This window comes from Candoia aspera, chromosome 15, assembly GCF_035149785.1.
Source record: "Candoia aspera isolate rCanAsp1 chromosome 15, rCanAsp1.hap2, whole genome shotgun sequence".
In the NCBI taxonomy this organism is placed as follows: domain Eukaryota; kingdom Metazoa; phylum Chordata; class Lepidosauria; order Squamata; family Boidae; genus Candoia; species Candoia aspera.
Window position 1 is genome coordinate 12,537,590 of NC_086167.1, and position 12,010 is coordinate 12,549,599.

Consider the following 12,010-nt stretch of genomic DNA (forward strand, 5'->3'; position numbering starts at 1 on the left):
GGATGGACTGGCCCAAGGTCCCCCAGCTGGCTTTGTGCCCAAGGCAGGACTAGAATTCACAGCCTCCCAGTTTCTAGCCTGGTGCCTTCACCACGGCACCAAACTGGCTTTCATAGTCCTTGTACTATTAACAACATATTTTATGATAGCCCTTATAAGAGATTATTCTCTAGTCTGCTGGTCCTCAGCATGAAGCTTTGTACTTGCAGATGCAGTTCACCTCTGTTGAGCCACATTTTGAGAAAAGATCAAGACGGATGCCAAAACAGGCCTCATCATCTTAATAGCTGTGCTTATGTTTATTTTAGAAAGGCACACACCCTGCCTTTTTAGTTACGTGTGCACCGCTGGCGACTGTTTTAAAAATAATAATAATTTAAAAAAAACAACCATTTGCAACACGTGAAGAGGAAGGAGAGGATGGAACAATCTTTTGGGGGCAAACTGGGGAGAGCTCGGTGTCTCCCCTCCTCCTTTGGCATCGAAACTGGGTCAAAGAACAGATTCCAGAAACATCGGCATCTCTCACCTGTTTGGAGAAGGCTGCATCTACCAGATCAGCTCTCCTTCGCTATTCAGTCTGGAATCTGTTCCCCAAATAAAAAGGCAGCAAAAGCAGGAGGACGCAGAGAGCTTTAGAAACAGGCAGGCGAAGAAGCCCAGCCAAGAGACCAAAAGTGGAGGAAGGAACTAGTCCAAAGTCTAGATAGTGTTTTTCAAACTTGGCAACTTTAAGATGGGTGGACCTCAACTCCCAGAATTCCCTAGCCGGCATGCTGGCTGGGGAATTCTGGGAGTTGAGATCCACCCATGCCAGCTGGGGAAATCTGGGACTTGAGGTCCACCTATGCCAGCTAGGGAATTTTGGGAGTTGAGGTCCATCCATGACAGCTGGGGAATTCTGGGAGTTGAGGTCCACCCATTTTAAAGCTCCCAGGTTTGAAAGTACACTGGTCTAGAAGCTCCTCAGAGACAGGAAGAAGCCTCAGGCTTCTCCAATGTGCAGACTTTCACCTCTGGACTCTACCGCTATATCCCAAGAAGGCAAACCAGGCTGAGCACTAATCTTCAACTTGTCATTTGGTAACTCAGGTTTTGCACCAACTTTGCACATCCTGCTGGGCTATCTGGGCACAACATGCAGCTTGCGTAACGCAACGTAAGCAGCCAACCAGTTGCAGTTTACCCACAAACCAGGGCAAGCCAGGTTCTACTTTTCATTTGGCCAAATCTGCAATCTGCACAACTGAAATGTGGAGAGCATGCCAGAATGACTCACCCCAAAATGTCTGCTATTGTGGCTGATCCAGTCATAAAATATCCATGATCCTTGGAGAAAGAGATTCTTTCCATCACATGATCATGAATCATAAATTACACCCACCCATCACAGTCAAGCTAGGTTGGGGTGAACACAGTGCTGGTAGATCATGGATTATAATTTCACATAGCAGACAAATCCAGCCTCCATTGGTTTACTCAGCATGGTCCAAAATAGTCATAACAAATTACACGGACAGGATCAGAGAGGGTAGCACTGCAGCTTCTGAATTCATGAACCCTGGAGGACCACAGAACAAATCCTTCCTCTTCACTCATCAAATCTTCCTCATTGTGACACCTTGGTTGGTCCCAGGATTTCTGAGCAACCTTTGGCCAAGCTGGTGGAGATTTCTGAGAACCCCATTTCCAGCATACCTGGAGGGCAGCCAGGTTGGGCAAAGGGAGCTGGAGCATTTATAACGTCTCCCGCTTCTGCCAGACCCAAAATATATACCCAACTTGGCTGAGCAGAACTGCTGAGCCAGCAGCATAAAGAGCATTGGTGAGCAAAACACAGGAAACTCATGGCTTCCACAGACATGCACAGATATAACAGAGATGTGTTTACAGTTGGCTTTTTGCACAATTAAACATGAGGTTCCTCTCCTACAGGCTGGACGTGAGACAAGGACCCAGGCACCCAAGATTCCACAATTTCTGATTTTTACGGTAGAAAATCTAGAAAACCATTATGAAAAATGCCAACAGCCGCTGAGTATCAAATGTGGGTTCTATTTATAATAATCAGCGTTCAAATCTCTTGGGTCTTTTTCTAAGCCATGATGGCCTGCCTGGTTTGGGCTGAGCGCACCGCTTGTAAACCATCGTTTTATTTATTCGTTTTCAGAGCCCATCCAACTCAAAAGACTTAAGGGGTGGGGGGAAGAGTCACAATGCCTTCACATTATAAAAGCAACAACTATAAAGAACAACTAAAATAATCAGTCAATTCTACCCAAGGCAGATGCCAAGAAAAATTAGCAAGCATTGAAGTCCTGGTGAAAGTAAGCTCTCTTCAAAGATCTTCTAAAATCCATAAAGGAGGGAACTTTATGGATCTTTGGGAATCAAGAGTTCCAAAGACTAAGGACCACCACAGAGGAGGCCTCTCATCTCATCCAGGCATCATGGTTTATTCAACAAGCCATGGCTTTGATATCCAAGCCAGTGAAAACAAATCATGTGGCCAGAATGTAGATGTACCACTGCCATTGTTGCTATTTACTGTTTATAGTAGAAAGCCCTCGCTTGGTCTTTCTAAAGAAACAGCAATCTACTTTACTAATAAGTAGCCCAAGACATCTTTGAGAAGGTCCTCTCCTGTAGTCCTGCCACTAGATGCTCTGGCCCTAGAAGGGGTAGAATTGAGAGGCAACTGGGAAGGGAACAGCGAAGGCTATTGATGGTTGGGAAGCTGGGGAACGCTCGCTCAAAATAATTCTTTCGAAATGGAGCACTGAAGATTGCAAACGGAGAGAGAGAGAGAAACCAACAGTTCCCACAAAGCTGGCCAGAAAATAAAACTCCAGCAAGTTTATAAATCACATAAGCTGAAGGTAGAGAGTATCTACCATCCCTTCCTTGCTTGCAATCATGACTTTCTAATAGAATAGCATTTTGGCCCTAAAGAGTCGGAAGCAACTGAATGAATAAACAACAAAACGACCTCCACAAACTGGTTTGTTGTTGTTGTTGTTGTTGTTGTTTTTCTGGCTGCTGTTTAAAATTGACTTTTATGGAATGTTTGCATTCACTGTTTTCACTGGTTCCGTGACATATTCACTGGGGAACTAAGAATACCGTTAAAAGAAAAAAAGAAAACTTATTAAAATAAACCTATTAGAATTACTGCATCCTTCAGGAACGAGACACTCAGTTGGCTGCCTTCTGCACAACTTTATGCAAACTTTTATTTGCTTTTAGTCTCCTGGAATTAGTCATTCTTTCAAAAGCCCTCCTGTGGATGCCACATTTACATAACGTTAAATGCCTGAAGGCAATATATGCAAATCTGACTATTTTGAATTTTTCCCCTCTTCTCCCATTTGAGATCTTTAGCCCAGCTTCCTGGAGGGCAGCCATTTCTGCATTTTGATAGCTTTCTAATATTCACCATTTTATCTAATCAGCATTCCACCTCCATTCACCTCTCCCTGCTCAACCAAAATGGATAAGGATATTTGGCCCACGGCCTTTGGCTCCTGCAGGTGGTATAGGTAACAATGCCAAAGTCAAGCACGGACTGATTAAGCATGGTTGGTCTTGATTGGTACTTGGAAAGAAGAACACCAGAAAAATCTCAGGGTTGTCCCAAAAAAGTCATAGAAGAGGTCCACCGTGACTACTTCATACTCTTACGAAAAAAACTAGATGGACATGTCCATGAAGACCCAAGGAGCCAACTTGACTCAAAGGAGATTTTATCTTTGTATTCAAGGAAGAATCTAAATGTCATCAAGACAGGTTACTCCAACGATGAATTCAGCCTCTACAAATAGTAACCATAAGAAAATACTAAGTGAACCTGGAGCTTGTCCAAATGCTCAGAGGAGTTTACACACACAGCTGCTGGGTGGACGTGTGACAAGCATCAACCAGAGAGGCCACTGGAGATCTCAAATGCTGCACTAAAACAGGTCAGTTGGCCACAAAGACTGAGGGCCACAGTATTAAGCCACAATTAGATGAACTCACACAATATGCAAAGCCATAAACCAGGATTTCATAAAACCTCAGAATATAAGAGTTGGAAGGGAGATTGGCAACCATTTAGCCCAACCCCTTGCCCAGGATAGAAATCCACTACAGTATCACAGCATCTTCAAAAGCCACCCACCTGATTTAAACACCTTCAGTGAAGGCCACATTCTTTGTTTCTTGTCCTGAGGTGGAACAACTCTGAATAATTCAGCCTCATCTACACAACAGTCCTTCAGATACTTGAGGACAGCTGTTGTGTTTCCTTGAAGCCTTCTCTACTCCACGCTAAACGTATCCAATGCTTCCAACTGTCCCTTACCGGTTTTTCCTTACAGCCTCTTATCATCTCGGTTGTCCCATTTGTCAATGGCCTTCCTAGAAGGCAAATTCAACTCAGAAACATCTACGTGCTAAGCCAAAATGGGAGGACAACCAAGAAGGGTGGATGGATGAGATCCAAGTAACTCTTAGACTATCCTTGGAAATGCTACACCTTAAAACCATGGACAAGTGAAGATGGTGACCACCTGTCCCAGGCAATCATCAGGCATCAGAAAGAGCTAACAAGGTTAAACTGGAATCTGGTTCTCCCACTTCTACAAATTGGATCAGAGGGTTTTAGGAATAAACTGAGCCATCACTTTTAACACAATTCAGTCGACCAAAGGGTCTTGGAGCAGAACAGTCTAGAAACAGCTGAAATGTTTACACAAAAACACACTCGACCGGTTCTTCCTTGGAATATTTATTCAGGAAGACCTTTAAGGACCTTTGGTTATCTCCACCGGGGACCAAGCAGGCTTCAGACCCTCCGGCTACTTAAAATCACCACAAGAAAATGTTTGCTTAACCTCCTACCCAAAATTCTCTTCCTCTTCCTGCAACCAAAGATATAAGGAACAACCTATTAAAAGAATATACGCAGTAAAAGGAAGAGTCAGGAAGTGTTAAAACTTTCACATTGTAAGAGGCAAATCCTCAGGTACACAGAGAGATATCTTCACAGCTCACAGAGATGCTATCCTCTTCTCCAGGCTTGAAAAAGACAACACTTCCTATCTCATTCATTCAAATGCACCCATTTTTCCTTCCTCCTTTGCTGGAACTGTCGTCTCTATTCGCCAAATTATCCCTTCCATTGTGCAGAACGGAGGGATCACCTGGTGTCCTACTTTTCATCTCCATTGTGCTGCTGTTACATACATCCAAAGGTTAAAGCTGGAACAGCCAAAGGCTGTTCTCCTTAGGACAGTCTACGCCAGTGTTTCTCAACCTGGGCAGCTTGGAGATGTGTGGACTTCAACTCCCAGAATTCTGGGAGTTGAAGTCCACACAGCCTCAGGTGGCCAGGTTTGAGAAACAGTGGTCTATGCTAAACCATTACGGTTTCCAGCAGCCCTAAAAGGCTCTGTGCCTTTTGAGAGATATAAATAGATATAAATCATGTAAATTCTTGCCTGTTGCTCAGATCTCTCTCTCTTTCTTCCTCTTTTTATCTGTTTTCTCCCATCTTTGCCAGTTAAATGTTTTGGATGCTTGCTTATTTATTTATTAAACAGATTTATAAGGCCACCCAACTCACACACGGTGACTCCGGGCAGCTTACAGACTTCAGCTTATCGCCAAGTTCTGTTTTTATTTTTATTTTTTGCTGGCTGAACTGAGTGCATGTGCGCTTGCTCTCATCTGGATACAGGGAGTTAATTGTGGGTGTATATGGACTGGAAATTGCCCACAGCTGTTTTCCAACAGGGCTGAACATTGGCGGTGCCTTCCCGTCACTCCAATTCTTGGCTTGCAAGCCACCAATACAATTTCAGGCCTTGTCAACCAAAGCAGGCTTTCCAAATTACAGGTACGTCACCGTTCGCCCCCTACGTTGGTTCCCTGTCCCATTGGGGGTGCCCCACTTTCAGGACACATGCAACTGGGACAGGTCAAAGAAGGGAGCAAAGATGATTAAGGGACCGGAAATTTTATCCCAGGAGGAGAAATTAAAGAGCTGAGTACGTTGGAAGATAACGTTGAAAAACCCTGATTAAAATCCGTCCTGTGTCCGTCAGAAGCCAAAATTCGATGCAGCCTGGAAACTGTTTTTAAGGAGGGGCAACAGCAAGATAGTCAAGAAACTCCAGAAGTCACATGACAAATTAACAGCTACAAACTTTTCAGCTTACCTGAAAAGGTGCTTTTCCCGTCAGGCACTGGTAGATAATCGTTCCGATACTCCACAGATCAGCTTTGGCATCGTAATGTTGGGACATAATGACTTCTGGGGCCTACGGTAGGGCAGAAAACACATTTGGTGGGGGTGCATGCCTCCAATTCCTTATCTTTCTGGCTCTCCCCACTTCTGAACAAGTCTGATCTGCTTCAAAATAACCCAAACACTGCACGCCCTCCCAGCACAGGATTTGAGAAAGCCGTTTGATTTAAGTTTGTTTGCAAATTAAAACTAGGTGATAACGAAAGCGAGGAGAAGGCTTTGCTATAATCTGGTCAGAGTCTACTTTAATGTGGCAAGAAAGCCCATAATTCATAATTCATCCCTGCACGGGCGACAAACAAAATCAACCACTCCACCTTGATCTGCTAAAGCCGAACAGAGAGATTCCACGTTCTCCCCCCGCAGCTAAACAGCCTTGTTTTGATTTTGTTGGCCAACTGAGTCATTGGCTTAAAGCCAACGCTGGTGAGTAAGGCTAACACCTCTGTACCAAAACAGAGACTGAAGCATGCGTATAAAGATTTCAAGAAGCATAATTTATCAGCTGCCAAATGAGTTCAAACAGCATGTTAAAATTGAGACATTTGTTGCCAAAAGATTACTCTAAACTCGTCATCAGCAGCAACCCAAATAAAAGACTTGTTTGCTTTTCTTACCCAAGCATTTCAACTTGTTGGACCAGAAGCCCTCACCTGCAACTTTTCCAACAACAAGCCTGCGAGGCACGTTAAGCTGACTCACTGGGAAAGAAGATGGCTGAGCACCTTCACTAGAGAGCTTTGAGCAAAGCCTGGAGGAGATGCTTCAGAGATGCGCTAGTGGATCCTGTCCTGAGCAGGGGGTTGGACTAGATGACCTCTAATAGCCCATCCAATTCCATGATTAGCATTCCAGAGAAAGACAAAAGAAAGAGGGCTCTCTACTTTGACCCCCCTATTCATTGCTCCATGCTGCCTCTTCCCCTCTATGTGCAAACAGCTAGCATTCACGTCTTCTTAAATTCGCCCCATGACATGATGGCCCAGAATCCCTTTGCTAATGGTGTCCCCATCACATAACACACCATATGAGAAAGAGCAACTGTTATGAGTACGGAGGGTGAGCAGGAGGGGGCCCCTATCCAGGGGGGAAAACACATGCGCAGTTTAGAGGCTTTGAACTGTCCTTCAAAGAAACCCAGAGCAGACCCACCTTGAGTTTTGGGGTTTATCTGTCTGGGTTTCCCACACTCCTTCAGTTTGGTAGGACTTTCTGCCTACTATAGCAGTTAATAAACACTAGAGACGAATTTCTTGTCTCAGCATGCTTTTTTGCTTAAGTCAGGACAGCAACAGTTTTTAAAACCTGCTGCTCCCCCCTCCCACACAGCTTTGGGTTAAAAATGTAATATTGTAGAGTATCTCATTATATTAATACCAATATATTAGTAACTCTGCTGCCTCTGGCTTTGCTTGCTGTTGGCTAAGACTGCCAACCCCACCCCACCCAAAATCCTGCAGTGTCCACAGCAGAAATGCAGCAGGAAGGCACTGCCTGCTTTGTGTGAAGTCAGCAAAGCAGATCACAACACCCCAAGCCCAGCAGCACAATGCCAAGAAAGGATAATGACAAAGTCAGCTTCTGAATGCTCATGGCTCTTCCAAGGGGCTGGGTGTGTGTGTGATTTCAGGCAGTTATCTGAAGGAAAAACAGCTCTGTGCTTCCTCCTTTTGGCCCCGCCCAGGTTCATAAGAGTCAGCCTTGCTAGGTAGACCAGACAGGAAACACAACCAGAAGAGCTAAGTCTACCTTATTGTAAAGCTACATGGGCAGAATCTTGCAAGTCTGAAAGTACAGTTCTTCCCCCCGCCCCCCGTCTCCTTTACAGCCCGAGAAACCAGGGAGGGTCCCTTCTGAGCCTCTTTCTCTTCCCATTATGCAGCTACAGGCTAAGCTGTCTCTTATCTGGCTGTTCCCTGGGCAGTTGCCCTGACTCCCAGGGTCTTTCCCACAGGCCAATACAATAAGGGACTGGTCGCTCAGTGGCCAAATCTTTGCTTTGCACAAGAAGTTAAAAGTTTGATTCCAGGCAGTGCCCGAAAATTGTGGGACGCTTTCTAACTTTCTACTTTCTGACGGAAAGATGCAACTGGAACCTTGGTTCGTTCTCCCCAATGGCTAATTATTGTGACACACTAGAATTTTGCCCAGCAGAATGTAAAATAAAATCAAGGGAAGATCTGGTGGCAGAAGGATACACTTGTCAGTGGTTCTCTTATGTACAACGATTAGAAAGATTTAAAGTGGACAAAAGAAGTTTTGGGTTTGGGCAGCGCAGGACCGATTTTGAAGGACGACTGGGTACAAATGATGGACAGGTTATTGCTTTGTTCGTTTCCCCCCTAAAACATCTCTGGGGCTTCCATAGTGCCCAAAGGCATTCAGGAAAATCCCCGAGACCTGCTTTTGCATCATGCCAGCCTCTTAAAAAATGAAAAACGCAGCGATGGGAATTCAACCAAAGGTAAAAAACCGGGCAGGGGTGACCAAGGATCTTGGGGGGGGGGGGAGTGTTGCAAAGGGAGATCTTAGACTCCTAAAGAGTTAGAGACATGGGCAGAAGAAAGGCCTTGGAAGGGTATTCTTGGAAATGTGGATAATGCTCTATTTGCAAGGTGCCAGTTTTATAGGAAGCAATGTTGAATGAACAGAAGGGTGGGGGGAAGGAAGCCATGCAGGGACGGAGCTCGGTGGGTACCGAAAGGGGAGGCTGCAGATATACAGGCACCTAGGGCACCACATCATTGTCCTACGCACAAGGGCTCCCTGGTTCATCCTCAAGACACCAGCTGAAACACTGGCCTTGCTGACTTCTCTGCGGTGCAGGTATTCAGACCCCATCAACTCTAGGCTTGTTTCTTCCCCCTCTCCTCCCCCACCCCCAGGGAAAAAATGGTTTCTCATTTTAGGCTCTCTCTTTTTTCTCCACTCTGAAGATTTCCCCAAAGGACCCCGGACCATCTGTTGCAATAGCCCTGCGGGCAGTCTGGCCAACTTCTCAGTTCACAGAAGGTGCTGTAGAACCTGTCCAACTTTCTGACCTGTAGTACATGCCATAAAACATGAGAGCACACCCTGAAGGCCAAGGTCATGTAAGAACAGGAGGAGAACAGGGTTGGATCAGACAAAGGGTCCACCCTGTCTGTATCATCTGTCACAGCAGGACAGCCAAAGGCTCACAAGAAAGGACAGGGCAGCTGGCATTTAAGGCAGGCTTCTATGATCCAGGAGACCATCAACAGCTATTTACCCTAGTCCCTACTGACAGCTCGATATCTAATGAGTGGCCGTTCCCATCTCAGATGGCAGCAAATTCCACAGAATTCACTTCATGTAATCCAGCCAGCATAGAGTTCTTGGCATTGGACTCAAAGGAGGGTTGGAAGCAACCTTAGAAGTCATCTACCCCAACTCTCTACCCAGTCCAGGATCCACTAGAGTATCTTTCACAGATGACCATCCAGCCTCTGTCTGGAGATGTGAAGGCAAACTCAACACTTCACGTGGCAGCCTGCTCCACTGGCTAAGAGCACATATCAAGTTCCTCCTGATGTCCAGCTTGAACCTACCACTTTGTAGTTTGAACCCTTTTGGTTCTGGTCCTCCCCTCTGGAGCAACAGAGAATAAATCCATTCTCCTTTCCATAGGTCAACCCTTCTGATATTTCAAAACTGGTATCGTATCTCCCTTAGTTATTCCACAGACTAAATGTACCGAGATCCTTGAACTGTTCCTCATGGACCTTAGTTTCCAGATCCCTTATCTCGGTAGGTACTAAACAGCCCTGAGAACTGGTTCAACCAACCAACATGGCTTGGGGTTACGTGCAAACCCAGCTCCAGGGATGCTGGGTCACTCTTTCCACTCGATTGCCTTTTCCATAACAAACTCTCTGCTAATTGGAGAAAGTTGTCCAACAAGGTGCCCGTCATAAATCTTGTTAATGAATCACGGAGCTGGAAGGGTATTGTCTGGCTCCAGTCTGAATCAGACACTCCACTCACTTCTTACATTCACTTCCTCTTTCTTGCTGGGCAACACCTGATGTGAAGGACTGTTAGCCTTCCCAAGTAGACCAGTCAGGAAACACGACCAGATAAGCTAATTATACTTTACTGTAAGGCTACATTAACAGAATCTTGCAAGTCTGAAAGTATAAATCTCCCCCCATCTCTTTTACAGCCTGATAAGTTAAAGAGGTTCCCTTCTGAATTTCTTTCTCCATCCATTATGCAGCTGTGGGCTATGCCGTCTCTTATCTGATCGTTCCCTAGGCATCTCTTCCCCCTATCTCCCAAGGTCATTCCCACGTACCATTATGAGAACTGAATTTTATATTAAAAGATGGGAAAGAATAACTTGTCTGCAGCTCCCAACGATGCCTGCATCTTTACAGCAAGGGGGCAGATGTCAAAAACCAAATCAATGCCCCCCAAGACACCTCCTTCCAATCCAAATATGAGGATGCTGCAATTAAGGATCGGCTACTGGGGTCTCACTTGAAAGGTCTTCAATATTCCAAACACACAGACCTAGCAGAAGTGCAACAGGAGAGCCGGGTCTTCTGTCACCTAGAATGAAAACCCAGCTCTCTCACAGCAAGATGGCCGGAAATGTCTCCTTTCAAACCAAGAACACCAGATTCACCACGATAACATCCTTTCCATCTATTCTTTTAACTCAGTTTTTCCAAAGACAGTAATATGGACCTACAGCAAAACCATCGCAGCTGGTCAGCCAGCAACAAAGCAAAATGCCCCTTACCATGTACATGGGAGATCCACATAGTGTTGCCGCCATCATATTGTTCTGCAGGTACCGTGCAAATCCAAAATCAGCTACATAGAGAAGCAAATAGGGTGGGGGGAAAGGACAGGGAAAAGATTTAAATATGAAAAGCCATTTTCCTTCTCCCTCCCCATCCTCACTTCCTTTTGTGCTGTGTCTTTTTTTAAGAGCGATAAAAAGTGTAACAACAAGAATGGCATCTTTTATGATTATTGGGCTTATGAAAAGCTGGGAGAGATCAGGCTGAATCTGAAATAGCAACAGACCCACATTCTTTCATTGGTGTTTGCAAGCCCAAATCCCACTTCCTTAGAGAGCCAAATCTGTGGAATTCAATGAGATTTACCCCCACCCCCCTCCCAGCAAAACACAAACAGGACTGCAATCTCAGATAAAATTGCTAAAGATTTATCTTCTTTTCGTTGTTTTCATAGCACATTTCCTCCCCGGACTTTGCTCCCCTGCTTACCGATTTTGATGCGGATATTATTAGGGTTCAACTTCTTGCCCCCCGTGAAGGAAAGGAGAATATTCTGGGGCTTCAGATCCCGGTGGATGATCCCTTTGCTATGCAAGACCTTCATGGCGCCTGCAATTTGCTGGAAAAAGAGACGGATCGTGTCTTCGCTGAGCGTTCTCATGCCTGTCAAAAGGAAGGTGGGGGACAGTGGTGAAGTTAGCCATGATGATTCCCAACAGACCCCAGTTGTGGAAAGGAGCTGCTAAAAATGAAAGCGGTTGGGTGCATCCCCCCTGGATATTCTTAGGTTTCTCTTCAGATCCACTTATTTTGACCTCTCACTGCAGTGTTTCTCAAACTTGCCAACTTTAAGCTGTGTGGACTTCAACTCCCAGAATCCTTCCTGGGCAGGAGCAGAACTGGAATCAGTGACTGGGATATCAGCCAAGAAGGGATGGGAAAGGGCTGATTT

At 45.3% G+C, this 12,010-nt stretch overlaps 1 protein-coding gene across 2 annotated transcripts in view; it reads right to left on the reverse strand.

Moving 5' to 3' along the window:
- Window positions 1-12,010, reverse strand: part of ULK1 (unc-51 like autophagy activating kinase 1) — a 63,181-nt gene that overhangs the window by 36,508 nt on the left and 14,663 nt on the right. For both annotated transcript variants that reach the window (XM_063315895.1, XM_063315894.1), the window contains exons 7-9: window positions 11,548-11,721; window positions 11,055-11,128; window positions 6,201-6,302 (exon numbers count right to left, since the gene is read on the reverse strand). In XM_063315895.1, coding sequence (XP_063171965.1) covers window positions 6,201-6,302; window positions 11,055-11,128; window positions 11,548-11,721 — 350 coding nt within the window. The remainder of the gene's footprint in view (window positions 1-6,200; window positions 6,303-11,054; window positions 11,129-11,547; window positions 11,722-12,010) is intronic.